The 18124-nt window shown below is 37.4% G+C and overlaps 4 protein-coding genes across 4 annotated transcripts; 3 read left to right on the top strand and 1 right to left on the bottom strand.

Moving 5' to 3' along the window:
* Nucleotides 1-57: 57 nt before the first annotated feature.
* On the top strand, nt 58-5558 carry MONOS_12769fu12770 (uncharacterized protein; the record flags this gene model as incomplete). The annotated part of the gene is made up of 2 exons (XM_067865414.1): nt 58-442; nt 493-5558. 2 exons carry the CDS (start codon nt 58-60, stop codon nt 5472-5474), a joined length of 5367 nt encoding a protein of 1788 aa, XP_067726976.1. The 3' UTR covers nt 5475-5558.
* Nucleotides 5559-5622: 64 nt separating this feature from the next.
* MONOS_12771 (putative Dual specificity phosphatase, catalytic domain) lies at nt 5623-10342 on the top strand (the record flags this gene model as incomplete). Its single annotated transcript, XM_067865416.1, has 3 exons — nt 5623-5718; nt 5810-6135; nt 6193-10342. The coding sequence occupies 3 exons, from the start codon at nt 5623-5625 to the stop codon at nt 10340-10342; spliced, it is 4572 nt and encodes a 1523-aa protein (XP_067726975.1).
* A 3295-nt stretch (nt 10343-13637) lies between these two features.
* On the bottom strand, nt 13638-14831 carry MONOS_12772 (uncharacterized protein; the record flags this gene model as incomplete). The annotated part of the gene is made up of 4 exons (XM_067865417.1): nt 13638-14144; nt 14196-14246; nt 14322-14777; nt 14823-14831. 4 exons carry the CDS (start codon nt 14829-14831, stop codon nt 13638-13640), a joined length of 1023 nt encoding a protein of 340 aa, XP_067726974.1.
* A 60-nt stretch (nt 14832-14891) lies between these two features.
* On the top strand, nt 14892-17927 carry MONOS_12773 (uncharacterized protein; the record flags this gene model as incomplete). The annotated part of the gene is made up of 3 exons (XM_067865418.1): nt 14892-15133; nt 15204-16448; nt 16602-17927. The coding sequence occupies exons 1-3, from the start codon at nt 14936-14938 to the stop codon at nt 17925-17927; spliced, it is 2769 nt and encodes a 922-aa protein (XP_067726973.1). The 5' UTR covers nt 14892-14935.
* Between the last annotated feature and the right edge of the window lie 197 nt (nt 17928-18124).

Genomic DNA, 18124 nt, shown 5'->3' with positions numbered 1-18124 from the left:
TTAGTTGCTGTATATTTATTTACTCAAAAATTTATATTAAAATTATTTTTTGAAGTAATGAGTGAGCATATGCAATATGACGAACGCTCTCTTTCACCTTCTAGAATGTCTCGATCGTCTCTGCAAAGCGTTAAGTCTTTTACTTCTGTTGCGACTTCAGTAGCTTCTGAAGCTCAACTTGCACTCGAAAGAGCAAGGCAAATTCGTAATCGTCCGATTCCATCATCCCTACAAAAACACAAAGATAAAATGCGTTCAAGACGGATATATGAGCAACATCAGGCTGGAAATCACGATGATATTGAACTTGATCCAGAAATTCTGGCAATTGAAAAGGAAATTGAAGAAAGGCAAAAAATGAGAGAGCAAGCAATAAAAAAACGTGATGCATTAAAGCAAACTCAACAAAAGCTTCCATCTCAATCTGAAAAAATTGTCTCATGTTTGCCGAAAGTTATTTTTTAAAGTTTTATTTGAATTATTTTTGAGCAGTACCTTCGTTAAATTTGACAATTCAGGAGCATCAGTTGATGCAGTCAATTGCAGATTTGGATTCACAGCTTGATGCAATGTATGCGAAGCTTGGTATAAAGATCGCCCGTGCAGATGATCATGGAAGAGATCATATAATAGATTTTGGGCTTAATCAATATGACGAAGATGCACAAAGTTTTTTACCATCACTTCCACAACCAAACACCAAGTCCAAATCTGCCATCCCAAAGCCACTCGGCAGGTATCCAACAACTTCTTCCCGAGCTGATACAGACGATACAGACAGCTGCCACGGAAGAGAAACCTGCCGTTCGCAATCTCCTGCTTATTCCAGGGCAAGCTCACAGGCAAGTCTTCATTCTGGTTCACAACACTCGTCCAGCGCATTTCCGGCAAGCCGGCCGCCAAACCCGAAGCTGGCGAATGTGAAGCCGCGCATTGACACAGGGCTGAGGAGAGGGAGAGGGAGAGGAAGAGGAGGAGAAGAGAATGGAGGAGAGAATGAAAGCGACAGAGCAAATGATATTAGAAGAAGATATCAGCAGTCGTATTCATCTCGCAGCAGAAACAGCTCGCGAGGGAGCAGAGGAGACTCAGAAGAAGGCTCAGAAGAAGAAGAAAAAGAAGAAGAATGGTCAGCCAAAGAAGGCAGCAGAAGGAGCAGAAGGAGAGAGAGCAATGCAGAGTCGAGGGAGAGCTGTGGAGCACAATCAAACAGAGGAGTTAAGAGTGATCACACACACACACAGAGCAGAGAACAAGAGGGATATCAGCACACAGCAGAGCCTTCTGAGCCAGCCAGCAGACAGAAATGGGGCAGCCCGCAGGAACCGCTCTATTCTCGTGTCATTCCGCGCAATCCTTCGCTTCCATCACTTTCTTCTATTTCTTCCATTTCCTCTTCCTCTTCCTCCTCATCTTCTTCCTCTTCCTCTTTGACTACTCTCTCACCTCCTCTGATGAAGCAGCCAAAGAAAACAGATCCACCTCCACTTCACATTCCGCCCTCGCTTCACAGACAGCACTCTGCTATTCAAACACCTCATTCACACTCATATGCACATGAAGAGAGAGAAAGAGAGGGAGGAAGAGAAAGATCAGATTCTATTGTGTCTGCTCCTTCTGCTTATGCTTCATCATCATCATCATCCACTTCTTCTGTGTCAATGAAGTCATCTGCCTCTGCAAACACCCTTTCCACCCCTCCTCCTCTTCATCCTTCTTCTTCTTCTTCTTCTGTTGCTTCATTTTCATCCATTTCAACTCCTCATTCTTCTTCTTCTTCCTATTCTTCCTTCTCCAACAGATCAGATCGCTTGCATTATCTTTCCCAAGCCAAACAAAGAAACCTCCGCCACGATGAGATATTAGAGGCAGAGAAGCAGAAGAAAGAGAGAGAAAGAGAAAAAAGAGAAAGAGATTTCATTCGCAGAAGAGAAGAATTATTAAGACAGCGCGGGAAAACTGGGAAAGGCTCCGATGTTTCGCCGCCTTCCTATTTAGGCAACAAAGGCAAAAAAGGAGGAAACGAAGGGAAAGCAGCAGGAGCAGCTGAGCCAACGCCAAGGAAGAAGTTTGAGAGGCAGCCACTTGTTCTGTCGCCTCTCTTCAGATTTGGAGAGATTATGCCGAAGGATGAGGATGAGGAGGAGAAGGAAGAGAAAGAAAAGAATTCAATGATTAATAGTGATAAAGGAATGAAAAATAGATATGAAGAAAGCGAAGAAGAAAGAAGAATGAGACAAGAAATGGAAAGAGAAGAGAAGGAGATGAGGATGATGAAGGAGAACAGAGAAAAGCAGAAGAAGATGGATGAAGAGAGAGAAAGAGAGAGAGAAAAGGTGAAAGAGCAAATTTTGAAGGAGAAAGAGAAGATGAGGGAGGAGAAAGAAAGGCAGAGGTTGTTTGAAGAGGAAGAGGCGAAAAGAATAGAGGAAGAGAAGAAAGAGAGGGAGAGGAGAGAGAAAGAAGAGATGGATAGAGAAATACAAGAGGAGATAGAGAGAGCGAAAGAGGCAGAGAGGAAGAGGAAGATGGAGAAGGAGAGGAAGAGGGAAGAGGAAAGAGAAAGAGAGAGAGAAAGAGAGAAAGAGAGAGAAAGAGAAAGAGAGAAAGAGAGAGAAAGAGAAAGAGAAAGAGAGAAAGAAAAATTGAATTCAAAAGTTGTTTCAACAAAAATGGATTTATTTGATAACACACCAGAAAACAGTGAATTTCAACGAGAAGAAAGAAATAAAGCAAATTTCAGGCAAAATAAACTTAATAACTTTGTTTTTGGGCAGAATCATATGGGAAATCTAACATTGAAGAAGAGGATTACAATATTGGATGATGAAGATGAGGAAGAAGACGAGAAAGAAGAAGAAGAAGAAGAAGAGAGAAAAAGGAAAGAAAGAGAAAATGAAAGAAGAAAGAAAGAAAGAGAAGAAGAAGAAGTAGAAATGAATAAGCCCGTTAGTGTTTGGGTAAAACATAACACACAAAATAAAATGTCTTCTTATAAAAACATTAAAAAAGGATATGAAGAAGAAGAAGAAGAAGAAGAAGAAGAAAGAAGAGGAAGAGAAGAAAATGATGAAGAAAGTGAAGAATACAAGAAATTGAAGGAAGAATTGGAGCTTCATGAAAAGAGGATGAAGCGATTAAGAAATGAAATGAAAGAAGACGAAGACGAAGAAGAAGAAGAAGGAAATAAAAAGGAAAGAAATAAAATAAGAACAAAAGAAGAAAGAGAAGAAGAAGAAAGAAAAGAAGAAAGAGAAGAAGAAAGAGAAGAAGAAGAAGATGATGATGACACAACAGATGAAGAGCCGATTCCCATTCATTTTGTGTCTGATGAATTGTCTGAAATGGAGTTATCTTCTTCGCAAGAGAACAATTCCGTCAGAACATCCTATCAAAACATTCACATTACAAAAAAGAAGAATGAAATGGTATCTTCATTGAATGAAAGAGAAAGAGAAAGAGAAAGAGAAGGAGAAAGAATGAAGGAGATGAAGCAAACAAAGCCAGTTGTGGTTGAAGTGAAGGGGAAGAACAAGAATATGAGCAAGACTGATTCATATCAATCTTCAATTCCAACAAAGAAGACAATGAAAGAACTGCATAATGAAACAGATGAACAATCAATTGGTTCACAAATGCCTTCTTATTCTGCTCCGAAGAATCAGAATATATCTTCATCGTTGTTGCATGAGTTATCTGATGATGACGATGAAGATGATGAAGATGAAGAAGAAGATGATGATGAAGATGAACGAAAAAACAATGTGGAAAGGAAAGAAAATTCTATTTCAGGAAAGCAACAAATACATGTTAACAAGGCTAAAAACAAAAATAACAATGCAATAACAACAGAAGAAGAAGAAGAAGTTAGAGAAAGAGAAAAAGAAGAAAGAGAGGAAAGGGAAAGGGAAAGAGAAGGAGAAAGAGAAGAAGAAAGAGACGAAGAAGAAAGTGATGATTCATCAACAGATGATGAAGTGACTGTCAAGTGGAACTCATCTGTTGCTCCATCGATTGTTGGATTTCCTTCTTTCGACTCAACGTTCTCTTCTGCTGCTTCTCTTCATTCAGAAGTTTATCCTTCTTCTTCTTCTCTTTCTACTTCCTCTTCCTCTTCTTCTCTTTCTCCTTCTTCAAATGAATTTCCTCAAAATACTTCAAAATCTATCACTTCATCATCAACTTCTTCTTCTTCTTCTTCTAATTCCTCAAAATTCCCTCTTCCTCGTTCTTCCTCTTCTCCTTCCTCTTCTTCACGCCAGTCTCAATTCACTTCACCTTATTCTTCTTCTTCCTCTTCTTCTTCAACAAAATATCCTTCCAACAACTCATCAAACATTCCATTCCATTCAGATGAGATAAAAACAACGGACACAAAAGAATCAGACGATGACACTTTATTCTCTCTCACTCAATCCACTCTGGCTTCTGAAAGACAACGCCCTCCAACTTCTTCTTCTTCTTCTTCTTCTACAATTCATAATCGTCCTTCTTCTTCTTCGTCTTCTTCCATTTCTTTTCGTCCATCATCATCCTCATCCTCATCGTCATCATCTTCTTCTTCCTCCTCCTCTTCCTCTTCATCAGATGCCACGTCGTCCACCATCAACTCAACCCAATCGTCTCATCTGTCTTATCTTCCATCTCTCTCATCCACTTCAACAGACAACAACACCCACAACTCAAAAGAAGAAGGAGAAAGAGATAGAGAAAGAAAAGAGGAGAAAGAAGAAGAAGAAGAAGATGATGATGAAGAAGAAGAAGAAACAGGAATTGCGAAAGATGCAAAGCAACTGGCCATTCAACTGCCTGCTCCTGCTTATCCACAATCAGATACATCATCATCGTCGTCGTCATCATCATCGCCTTCTTCTTCTTCCTCTTCTTCCTCCTCTTCTTCCTCTTCACTTCATCAGTCTCCAACAGTCGTATCACCCCAGACGCTTTCCTGGTTCCTCTCCACTTTCCCTCCCCCTTTCTTCTCTCCTTCTGTCTACTCCACATTCACTCACTATTTATCTCTAATATCTTCTTCTTCTTCTCCTTCTTCTTCTTCTTCTTCTTCTTCTTCTTCTCCTTCTTCTTCTTCTTCCTCTCCTTCTTCTCCTCCCCACCTTTCCCCCTCTGCAGCTGCTTCCTTGTCTGTCTGTTCTGCCCAGCTAATTGCTGATTTCCGCGATGGTTTCCGCTTTGTGAAGGTGCTTGTGTGGCTGTTGAGTCAAAGAGAAGAGACAAAGGGAATAATATCAATAAATGAGTATGAAGAAGGAAACACAAGAGGAAACTGGGAGAAGCTCTCGCAGATTCTGATTGAGCTGTTCCAGTTTGAGTTGGAAGAGGAAGAAATAAAGAAGCTGAAGATGACATCGTCTTCTTCTCCTCAGGTTGATCAAGTTTTCACTTTTTCACTAATTGCTGAGCTTGTTGATAATGTGAAGGATCTTGCCGATCAGATTTCGGAGGACGATAATTAAAATTTTGTTAATATATTTGTAATTTTTTATGTTTTGCTATTTACTTTTTTTGTGAAATGTTAAAAGCATCAGAAACAAAATTTCTTTATAGCTTTATAAGTAATGGGCACGATCTAATTAGAAGTGTTGTCGTTTTGTACTTTTCCGCATGTATTCAAGCGGGAAAATACCATACGAAAAAGAGTACCGCGATAAAATTCCTGATTTGAGTAGAATCACAAGGCACATCTACCTTGGAAATCAGGTATTTATCTTTTTACAAAAATGTAAATATTCTGTGATATAAATTGTTAAATACTTTTTTACCATATGAATTGTCATACATTTTATTTTAGGTCGCGGCAAACTCAAAAACAATCTTGCAATTGAATGCAATAACAAGGATTGTTAGGTTGCGAACACAACCTTCTCTGAGCTTTCCTGAATGCATAGAGTCAGTAACATTTATTCAAGTTGAGGATTTATCTATTTCCAACATAGCAGCGTGCTTCCAGCCGGCATTTATTCATCTTCGTGAAGCAATTGCAAATCAGGAACGAATTTTAGTTCATTGTCACGCTGGAAAGTCCAGAAGTCCTGCAATAGTGATCGCTTTTCTGATGCACTACTATCACTTGCCCTTGCGAAAAGCGTACAGGCACGTTGAAAAGGCGCGAAATGGGTATGCTGCATTCACAATTTTTCTTTACGAATTATTTCGAAATTTTAATTTCGTTAGATTGTCTATGAATCCAACATTCAAACGTCAACTAGTCGACTATGAATACTACATGTTTGGAAAAAGGTCGATGCGATTCTGCGTGTTTTGTGGTGAATTTGACTGCAATTGCATGCAAATAAATCTGATGATAGTTGAATATGCCAACGAAGTGCATCGAAATATGTTGAAAATAGAACTTTACTGGCTTCGAGATATGCTATCGAAATATCGATTGAAGAAGGCTCCAGATCGAAAAGAGAAGATCAAGCTGTTTTGTGAAATGATTAACCGAGTGAAAGAGATGATGTACAGATTGGGTGTGAGCAGGCTGAGATTAGCCGAAAAAGAGGATTTTGGAGACGAAGGAGGGATTGAAGATGAATTGTTTGCACTTCTTGACAAAGACAGAGATGATTTAACTTCTGAGAATGATATGGAAGATTCTGATAAAATGGAAGTAAAAGGCGAAAAAGACAGAAACGAAAAGGCAGAACAAAATAGCAAAGATACTCTTTTTAAAGAAGAACAGGAAAAAGAAGATCAAAAAGAAACAGAAAAAACTGAAGAGAAATTTTCTCAGTCATCATCATCATCATCATCATCTCCTTCATCGAATGACAAGTCAAATGTCACCTCACCCTCCATCCCTTCCTCCACTCCCACTAGTCCCATCAGCCCCCAGCAATACACCCACGCTCTTCAGCCTTCTTTTCCTCTGTCTCTTCTGACTCGCTCACAGCTCGATCAAAAGGCGTTGAAAGAGCAGGCAGAGCTGGATAAGATTATGGACAACATGTGCAGATATCTGAAGACATTTGAGGTGTTGAAGTGTGCTTTGCAGTGGAAGGAGCTCAATGCTGAAGCAGAAGCTGAGGAAGAAGCGAAAGTGAAAGCGAAAGAAAAAGAAGGAGAAAGAGAAGAAGGAGAAGAAGAAGAAAACATTCAGAAACAAGGAATTAGCCAGCAGATGAGTCAAACAGCAACGCAACTTGAACCTCAGTGCTGTCTTGTCCATCGGAGACTGAGAAGACAGAAAGGGAGGAGTTCACGATGGAGCAGACACTCACAGGGAGATTTGAGAGCAAGCTCTGATTCACAGACACAGACAGAGAAACAAATAGAGCAACAAATGGTGAAAGAGATAGAGACAGAGAAAGAGACAGAGAAGCAGTCACAAATGCAGATGCAGATGCCAATTCAAACACAAACACACACGCAAACGCAAACGCAAATGCAAACACAGACACAGACACATCTGTATCATCAGACGAGATCTCATTCATTTCCCTGCACTTCACACAGCATTGTGACAGATGAGGAGAATGTTCTTCCACAGCAGATGATGATGATGAGCACGATGAATGAGCACAAGAATGATTATGTTCATTCACATTCTCTTTCTCATTCTCTTTCTCGTGTTCATGCCAATCATCATCATCTTCATCCTCAACACAAACACAGCCATCGCCATCTCCACAAATGCCACTGCAGATGCTCTCATTCCAAACATTGTCGCAGAAGAAGCAACTCCTTCACCAAGATCTGTTCTCAACTTGCTTCTTCTTCTTCTTCTTCTTCTTCTTCTTCTTCCTCCTCCTCATTCCAAAATTTTCTTCCTCTCTCTCAGTCACCAGACAGTCACTTCATTGGCCCTCCAATGTATGCCTTCCCACCCCATCCAAGCCGTGTGCTGATGCTTCGGGTGACTCCCAAATTCCTCTGGGAATCCAGCGACCAAATGAACAAGCAGCTGGAGCAGGCAGAGCTTGCACTAAAAAGAAGCATCGATGACAGAAATAATAATAATGATAATAATGAAGATAATAGAGAATCCATTGTGCATGCATTGAGCTTATCTCCTGCTTCATCAACTGCTTTTTCTCCACTGAGCAAGATGAATTCTCCATTGAATGAAGTGATTGAAGGGGATGAAGGGAATGAAATGGAAGTGAGTTTGCCGAAACATCAGCTTCGGCTGCATTATGAAACGTTGGAGGAGCAGGAAGAAGGAGAAAATGGAGGAAGCCGGGTAGAAGGAGAAGGAGAAGGAGAAGGAAAAGAAGTGAAGAAGGCAAATGGAACAATTGAAGAAGCAAAAGAAGATGAAGTCAAACACACAAATATCAATCTTGGAGCAAAAATGGAAGCAATCTCTTCATCTTCAGCTATTTCATCATCTTCTGTTCTGCCTTATTCACACCAGTTACTTTCTTCTATTTTGGATTCATCTTCTTCAACATTTGCACAACCACCAAAGGAGAACATCAAAAGCACTGTTGAATCAGCTCCACATACTTTGCAGTCTTTTGCTTCTTCTTACTCATCTTCCTCATCTTCTCCTTCTCCTTCTTCAATTTCCAACACATCACAACATTCATACACAGACATTTGTACATCCACTGCAATTCCTTCATCCACAGATACTGAAACATTCATTCATACAAATACAAATACAGTTTCTTCTTCTTCTTCTTTCACATCACCTTCTTCTTCCTCTTCCTCTTCTTCCTCTTCTTCTTCCTCTTCTTCATCTAACATTACTCCTTCACTCACAAATATTCCATCATCTGAGTGTTCTTCCCTTCATCACAACACTGAAACTGCATTTGCTTCACCAGTCACAACATTAGCCACTATGTCTTCTTCTACTTCAAATTCTTCTTCAATTTCATCATCATCATCATCAATAACAACAACTACTAATCCATCAAATGAATCAGACACACTTTTTGCTCAGCCACACAAACTAAACAGACAACACGTACACTCCACAGATCATCTTACAGAACATATCACAGAACATTCCGATCACAAAGCCAGCAATCTTCAAAATCACCAATCACTTTCTCACTCCTGTCATCATCATGCTCATCATCACGGCCATAGTCGTAATCATCGACGAAATCGCTATCATTCTCATTCAAAAAGTGACAGACACAACTATCACTCATTTTGTGGCAGAAGCTGTCGAAGGAGGAGGAGGAGAAGAAGCACTCTTTGTGTCCATCATCCACATGGACTGTCACAGCAGATGAATCAGACTGATTATTCTGCTCATCTTCGTAATAAATATCATGAATGTTATGAATGCAGTGAATGCAGTGAATGTCATAAATATCACAAACATCGTCTTCATCGCCAGCGCTCAGCAAATAACCATCACAATCATATTGCCAATCTTACATGTCCCAATCCATATTATCAAAATCAGTCAAATTCTTCTGCTTCATCTTCTTCCTCTTCATCTACTTATTCCTCCTCTGCTTATTCCTCTCCTTCCTCTTCTGCTGCTTCTGCTTCTGCTTCTGTTTCAACAAGTTCATCTGAATCTCCTTCGCCACCAGCACATTTTTCGAGTGCCAACATCTCATTTTCTTCATTTGAGAAAGGAAATACATCAAGTGATTGCTGTTCTGCTGCTTCCTCTCCCTTTGCCTCGACTCATTTACTTTCTCATTCTCTGTCTCATTCTCTGTCTCATCCTCATTCTTCAATAACAGACACTTCTGTGTTATCTTCCACCCCTTCTTCTTTGACTGCCTCTCCTGATGCTTCTTCTTTTTCCTTCAATTCAAATTCCAGTTGCGTTTCTTCTCCTTCTCATTCCTGTCCTTCCACTCCTCCTGTTTCTTCTTCTCCTATTTCTTATTCCACCACCTCTTCTTCTTCTTTCCCATTCTCTTCTTCTTCTTCCTCTTCCTCTTCCTCTTTCTCATCATCATCATCATCATTTCCTTCCTCTTCATGCAACTCTTTCTGTATGCTCTTCCCCAACGATCGCTTCTACAATCCTCATTCAAATATTACTAACTGCATCAATTCCAATACAAATTCCAAAACAAATATTGCCAACACCATCAACAGCTCATTAATCAGCAGTATTCCTTCCAATCCCCTTTCAAACAGTGCATATCAAATGGCAGATGCAGAAGAAGAAGGGATTTTTGGAGAGAGTCAAAATCGTTTGTGTTATCCTTCATTGAACACGTTTCTGCATGCTGCTTCTTTGGAGACATTCAACCAGACGATGAATCTGATGGATCTGGGTCCGATGGAGAGGAAGCAGAGGAGGAAGTGGATGAAGAAAATAGAGGGGGAGAAGGAGAAGGAGAAGAAGGAGAAGACGAATGAGAGGAAGAGGGGGAAGAAGAAGAAGAAGACTTCTTGAAATGATTGGATTAAAAATTAGTTGCAAAAAATGTATTTATAACATCGGAAAAAACATGTTTAATTGAAAGAGATTATGTTAGTGAAAATAGATGCTCATAAATGAAATGATTCAAGCCAGTTACCAAACAAACAATATTTCAAAGATTTACCAATCACAGACAGTATTTTAGATGATGTTTTTTGAGCAAAATAAGAGAAAGGCTTTTGATCTTTGAGATTTTTACGATCAATGCAGAAATTGTTCCTTATGGTTATTAATGAGTGATTATCAAAGATGATAATGCAATTCATCTTTGTTGCAGAAGTGCAATCAAAATGCTGTCTTGATGTGTTGAGGAATAATCTCATGGTTCTTAAAGAAGAAGAAGAAGAAGAAGAAGAAGATGCTATAGAAGACGATGGTGAAGGAGATTATTTCTCTTTCTCTTCATTCTCTTTCTATTTCCTTCTTAATAATTAGCTTTTTGCTGAACATTATTTCTTTAAGTTATGTGAAGAGATAGCATTTTATTTGATATTTTGATCAAGTCTTTTTTGCATCTGAATGTTGTTCAGGTAAATTTTTCCTTTTTAACTTGCACAATTTCGAGATATTTTTCTGTCTTCTTTCTGTGAGTATGCTCATTTCCTGTGTCTTTAAGTTGGTTAGGTTATTCGTTTGTTTGCTTGCTTTCTCTAATGTTCTTATGTTCTTATGTTTATTTTCTTTCATATTGTTTTATGAACATCAGTCGAAAAGTTGTGTTTGATGTTTATCTGAAGACTGTTAAAAATTTTTTTCTTTATAAGTTTTCTTCATCTTCTTTCTGCTTTTATTTGATTTATTGCTCGATGGTTTCAAAGAAGGAGTATTTATTTAAGTGTTGCTTGTTATTCTGTTGAAGCTTAGAATTTTCTTTATGCATTTTTGTGTGTTATGTGGATTCTGTCGTATTTAATTGTGATGAAGTGTTGGATTAAAAGTGATTATTTATAAAGAATTGCAGAAAAAGGAGATGGGACGATAGGAAAGGACGTTGAAATGATTTTGAATGATTTCAAACATTATTGGAAAAAAAGAATTTTTTGTAAACGGAAGATTTTATTTCGTTTTTTTATTTAATAATTTTTTATTTTTCTTGTTGAGTTCGATGCATTAACGATGGTTATGCCTGTTTCTTTTGTTCTTATCTGTAAATTGCAAAGTGTAGGGAAATATTTGTGCTTTTGAAAAAAGAAGTTATTTTTTAGTTTATTTTTTCATAAAGCACTTTTTTTAAATTTTATTTGGCGTTTTGTCTGTATTTATTTTTCTTTAACTTTCTTTCTTTTTCTTTTCTTTTTAATTAAATTCTTTTTGATCTTCTGTTATTCATTCATTCAATCGTTCATTCTTGTTTTCCTTGTTTTCCATGGTTTATTTCTGCTGTGTGACTTTTATTTTACCATTCGTGCATATTCTCATAACGGCCAAGTTGTATTTATTTTCTGCTAATCAGTTCTTCAAGATCGTTGCGTTATCACAATCATATCTCTTTTGATTGATCATTTCCATTTTGCTCACATGACGCATTTTTTGTGCAAGTATGTGCTTTGCTTGCGTTTAGTTGTGCTCACTTGGTTCGTTCATAGCTGCTTTTATTGTTGCCAAAAGATAAAAAAAAATAAGTTATTTTTTCATATGTTTTATTTGCTTCTTTTTCTGAGTGTTACTGCTTTGCTCTTATCTTCTCATAATTCTTTAACAATCAATCAGTTTCTGTTTTCATTATTCCCAGTTTTATTTTTGCTCATCAAAAATTTTCTTTTTGCACTATTCACCTTTTTTTCTCCAAGGAATTATCTTTTTGTTTTCAGCCTCTTATTCAATTTTTATCTGATAATTCTTTATATGCATTCAAGAGAGATCAGTTATGTTTTATGTCCAGCGTTTCGTTTTGTCTTGCTTTCATATGCTCACAGTTGTCAGTCAATACAATCATTCATCTGTTAACATGAAGTGCGATACCAAAATTCATTGGAAATATATTTCTGTGTTTCTTCAGAATGCATGTTTTTCTACGTTCTGTCTCTTTTTTTTCTGCTTTATTTTATCTTCTGATGTTTTCTAATCTTTATTTTGCCTGAAGTTCAGATAAGAAGGTTTTTCAATTTGAAAAGAGAACTTACGTGTGCTTTGAAAAAAAGTGAGAAGGTTAACATTTCTTTCTGAATGTTATGCAAAAGTTGTTTTCTTGTTTTGTTTTCTCAAAGAATTAACAATTTTTTCCGTTCAAATCAATTATTCGATTTGTAAATAAATTTTTTGTTTATTTTTTTTGGAAAAATACGATTTATTTTCATCCACATAACTTTCAGATTTCACAGCTTGCTTTCGTTCTTCATCCTTACAATTATTCCTCTGTTTGATTGCTTTTGTCGCTTTTTGTGAAAAACGATACACTACAAAGCCGAGTATTTAATGTACCTCACATGTTGATGCTTTGCGTTTATTTTGTTTGTTTTTCTTTCTTTTTCTCTTCTTTCTTTCTCTCTTTCTCTTTCTCTCTCTTTCTCTCTTTCTTTTTATTCTTATTTTTATTTCTGTTAACATAATGTGCTTGATATTTTTACGAATAAGTTAATTGCTTTCAGAACTATTCCATTTCGTTTATTATACTTTCTCGCATTACGATCTTAGTCATTCCACCAAAGCTCATACGAATATTTTCTTTTTGAACTTTATTTCTCATATTTTTTGTTTGCTTCTGCTTTTTGCTGAACTTTTTATTTTAAACATTCAAAGCATTTGTTTACAAATTTTTATTTAAGCTTTTTGAAGGACTTATTTGAGTTATTCGTCTTTTATTGAAAAATGATTGAAGTTTTTTTGATTTTGCGTTTTTGATGTTCGATTCTGTTTCTAACGGTTTTTAAACACCGAAGTTTTTGCTTGTTTTTATTTCAATCCAACAACTAATAGTTTATCGGGGATAAAATTTTCTTTTTCTTTTTTTAATAAAAATATATACATAAATAAAAGAATAGAAAATAAAAATAGATGTTAATGCAGGAAAACGAATCTCTGCAAAATCAACAAATGAAAAAATAACATTTAATGCTCTTCAGCATTTGAATTTCCACAGAATAAAAAATATTGCATTTATTGTTTAAAAAATGAGTTTTCACTGGATCCACATAGAAAACAGCATCTTCCTCGCATTTATGCTTCAAAGGTTATGCACCCATGCTTCTATCTTCTGTGCGAAATAAATTGCCATCTTATAATAACATTTATCAATACATTCAAATAACATCAGTAACATCACTGTTGCTCAAGAATGTGACTGCTTCTTTGAAGAATATGCCTTCCATTCCGCTTTAAGGAATTCGTGCATTTCCTCATCGTCCTCTTCATCGAACTGTGGGTGCTCATAGAGAATAACAGGATCTTGAACAACATCGTCGTCTTCTTCGTCATCAGACCACGCTTCATCATCATAACTCTCTTTTTTACTGTTTTCAAATGCTCTGCTTTCTTCTTCTTCCTCTTCTTCTCGTTCATCTTCGTAAGCAAGTTCCTTTTCCATTTCTTCCTCCTCCTCTTTCATTTTTAATCCTTTGCTTTCTTTTAAAATGCTCAAACTTTTTCGATTTATATTTTGTGGCTTTTTCGAGGATTTCGTCTTGTCAGCAATTTCCTCTCCAGAACCTGCCAAATATCCACCAAGCATTTTAACTGTTTCCTCAATTAAATCTTTCTTTGATGCTAATGACACCTCAAATTTTTCCTCCAAACGCTTTCGTACAAGCTTCAGGCTGATTTGTTGAATGTCTGGTTGCTTTAAAAAAATGAATTAAAAGTAATTTTTAAAAAACCAATAAATGAATACTTCGTTCAAAAATGAAATTATTGCTCGCGTAATCACCATACGTGAGGGTATCTTGTTGCATTAGTTGCAAATCAAAAATTATGATAAAAAATTATTAATTTTGAATTATTCTATTAAAATTCAAACTGGCTTTTTTGGTTGCGGATCTGGAATCTGCTTTTCAAATTGTTTAAGATGTTCTTTCCATGCAGCTTTTCTACCTGAATTTTCATATTCTTTCTTTAGAAGTTGATAGTTTTTCATTAATTCTCTGTTTTCATCAACATATGGTTTCTTTTCTTCAGCGCTCATTATCCTCCACATTTCTCCCAGTTTTCTTAAAACCTCTTTTTGCGTAGGAAATTCAATACTCTTAATTATTCTTTCTTTCTTTTCTCTTGGTCTGTGGGATTTTGTCTGAATTATTAATTCTATTTCTCGTTTCTTTTCTTCATCTCTTTCAGCTTCTTCCATATTCCTCCTTTTTTCTTGCAAAATATCTTGATAGATCTCATCTTTTTTCTGCTGAACAAACAATAAAAAACTTGGACTTGGACGTTTTGGAGCTTGAGGATCTTTCGGCAAATGAGTCTTTGTTGACCTCTTATTGTTTTTTGTAATTGCATTAAAATAAAATAATATGCAAACCGTTGTCATTATCAAATTTATAATTTCCCTCCAAACCGTTTTATTAGCTTTGAAACTTGATCAAGTACCACTATTTATTATTTCAAACACACTTTTTGTGTTTGGGCTCACATATGTCAATGTGGGAGAAAATTGGTTCAATAGGAAAAGGAATTGGAACAATAGCTCAAAATGTGACAAAAAATGATGGAGGAAAGAGGGATAACTATGAAGAACAAGACGAAGATGATGATGAAGAGGAGAGACTTATAAAAAATATGATTCGCGAAAATATTGAATTAAAAAAGACAAACGCAACTTTGAATGAAAAAGTATTTGAACAATTTTTATTACTTACGAAATTTTTCAATAAAACAATTGTTTTTTCTTTTTTTTTTTTAGCTTGGAAAGTTCATGGCAGAAAAGGAAGCAGAATTTTTATCATTGCAGAGCTCTTCTAAACTTAAAGATGAACAATATTCAGTTCTTGCTGGAAAGCATGAACGGCTTGGAAAAAACTTCAAAGAACAATATTCTAAACTTGTTGCGCTTCAACATCAACTAACTCAAGTTGAAAAGCAAAACGTTGAGCTTCTTGCAAAATTTGAAAGCAAAGACGGAAAACTTTCAAGCATTTTTGAAGATACTGCTTCACAGACTGATTTTCCAGCTCAAGAAGAAAAACAGAAGGAAATTTGTTTAAGTAGTGATGTTACAACACAAACAGAAGATACCGCTATACCAGATACGCATCAAGGTTACTCTCATGCAGTTTTGACGACATTTGATGAAGGTATACAGACGGACGAAAAACCTACTGATACTATTCAAAAATGTGATGATAGTGATTATCAGGATTCTTCAGACGCTCCAAATGAAGATGATGAAAGCAAACCAAATGAAATGATTCCAAACAATTCAAATGACTCTTGTTCAAATGAAAATACATCATCCGACGTTGATGAACCGGCTACATCAAGCGAAGCAAATAAACCAAGTTTAAATAATATTTCTCAGAGCAAAAAGAATAAAATTGAACTAAATAAAGAACAGCAATTATTAAAGGATGTTAAAAATTCTATACAAAATACAATTTGTGACTGGATTGCTATGTTGAATGAAAAATGTGGAGAACTGAATGAAGCAGATCAAAAATCTCTTCATTCACTTGCAATCCTCCCAGAATATCAAAAGAAAAGTATATCTTTAGTAATTGAAAACCAAAAATCTAATTCATCCACTCCTTCAACTTCTGATTCAAAATCTGATAGTTCGATTGCTTCTCCGACTCCAAACTCAACTGATTCAATATCTTCTAACACTTCGACTCAGAATTTAGAAGCGCTTCCAGAGATCCCTCTGAATTCGCTTGCTTCTTCTTTTGCTGTGTTTTCGGCTCTTTGGCCGTCTGCATTCAACACACTGCTTCAGTCAAAGCAGGATGCGCTTGCTGCTGTTAAACAATCGAAGCAATCGTCACAACTACTTCTGCAACAGTTCAGAGAAGATTCTGAGAACGGGAAGAAGAGAATCAAAGAAATGGAAGATGAATTAAAGAAAAGAAATGAAAAAAGAGAAGAGGAAATATCAAAGGTTAAGGCAGTTGTGGCTGAGATGAAGAAGAAGGAAGAGTCTTCCACAAAAAAGGTATGAATGAAAAAGGTTAACAAATTTATCTTTTTTCACACTTTTGAATATTGATAAAAATTTTTTCTTTGAATAATTTCAATTATGCATTTGACTTTTATTTTCTTTGTGTTTCTCTTCAATAAATATACAATTTCACTTATTTCTAATTAGATTGCTGTTTTAGAGTCTTCCCTCTTATCATCGAATGAGCACATCAGAAGTTTGAAAGATGAGCTGCGGGCAGCCAATCTCCAAACAGAGACACAAGAAACCGTTCTTTCTCAAAGAGAGAAAGAAGCAGAGCGTCTTCAGTCTTCGCTGAATGAAAAAGCAGATGAATGTGAAGCGCTGAAGGAGGAGCTGTGCAAGCGAGGAGAGAAAGAAGAGGAGATGCAGAAGGAGCTGGAGGATGTGAGCAAGACAAACACCACCCTGCAGCAGCTTGTGATCAGCACGCGAAAGGAAGAGGAAGAGAAGTTCCAGCTGGAGAAGACGCGGCTGGTGAGCCAGCTGAGCGAGCTGCGCGATGTGCAGCAGCAGCAGCTCATTCAGCTGAAAGAGAGGGAAGACAAGATACGCACGGTCACTGCACAGCTGCAGAGGCAGGAGTCGCTCGTGGCGAATCTAATCAACCAGGAGCAGCGCCTGGCAGAGATGACAGAGAAGTGCAAGGCGATGGAGCAGGCGCTGCAGCGGGCGGCGATCAAGCTGGATGAAGAAGAGTCCGCAGAGAAAGTGGACAAGGCTGTTGTGAACTCGCTCATTCTCAGCTACTTCCTGAAGCCTGCTCCGCGCGACACGCTGGTGCTGATGTCGAGGATACTCGGGTGGACGGAGGAGCAGAAGGCGATGGTGGGGCTGGTGGATCTGAGGCAGGGGACAGGCAGAGAGAGGGGAGAATACGGCGAGAGGAGCGAATTCGGTGGGTCAAGCCCATCGCCAATGAAGAGAAAGGGAAGCGAATCGGCACTTCACACACCAAAAGGATCGAGGGAAAGCGAGGCAAAAGCTACTCCAACAAACAGAGGGGAAAATGAGAAAGAGAAGAAAGAAAGCAGTGCAAGTCGATATCCGTTTGGATGGTTCAGCGGGAGAGGAAGGGAAAAACAGAAGGAAAACGAGAAATCTGCTGAAGGCGAAAGGAGAAAAGATGTTGAGAATCTTCGTTATCAGATAGGTTCTGAAGCATCTGAGGCAGCTGGTTCAATGAATGCTCATATTCTTCCATCTTCGACGCCTTCTCCTTCGCCTGCGCAGCTTTTCTCTCCATCATTCACCCCAACTTTATCAACACCATCTCCTTCCCATTCGCCCTCTGCTCTGCGTTCTTCTTCCTTTTCTAATTCTCCAATGGCAACTCCACCTCAGCCAATTGCACCTTCTTCTTCCTCTTCCTCAGCCAGCAGTCAATCACCTGCACCTTCCACCTCAAGTTCATTGCCTCTTCCGTCTCAGTCTCAAGAAGCTCTTTTATCTCAGTCGAATACATCTCAATAAATTAATTCACTTTTTGTTTTGAGTGTTTAATCGTCCAACTTGTTTCGATGACTATAACTATGGGCATTGAAACTTTGTAAGAACGATTATTAAACAGAAAATATATTAAATCTTTATTATGTTTCATATTTACTGATTATTTTATTCTTGTTGGCAATTCATCTTATTTGTTTTTCAGAAAATATAAAATTTACATT

Source organism: Monocercomonoides exilis, assembly GCF_001643675.1.
Source record: "Monocercomonoides exilis strain PA203 chromosome Unknown scaffold24-1337568, whole genome shotgun sequence".
In the NCBI taxonomy this organism is placed as follows: domain Eukaryota; phylum Preaxostyla; order Oxymonadida; family Polymastigidae; genus Monocercomonoides; species Monocercomonoides exilis.
The sequence above is the reverse complement of the archived record's forward strand: the minus strand, read 5'-3'. Positions and strand labels throughout refer to the sequence as shown.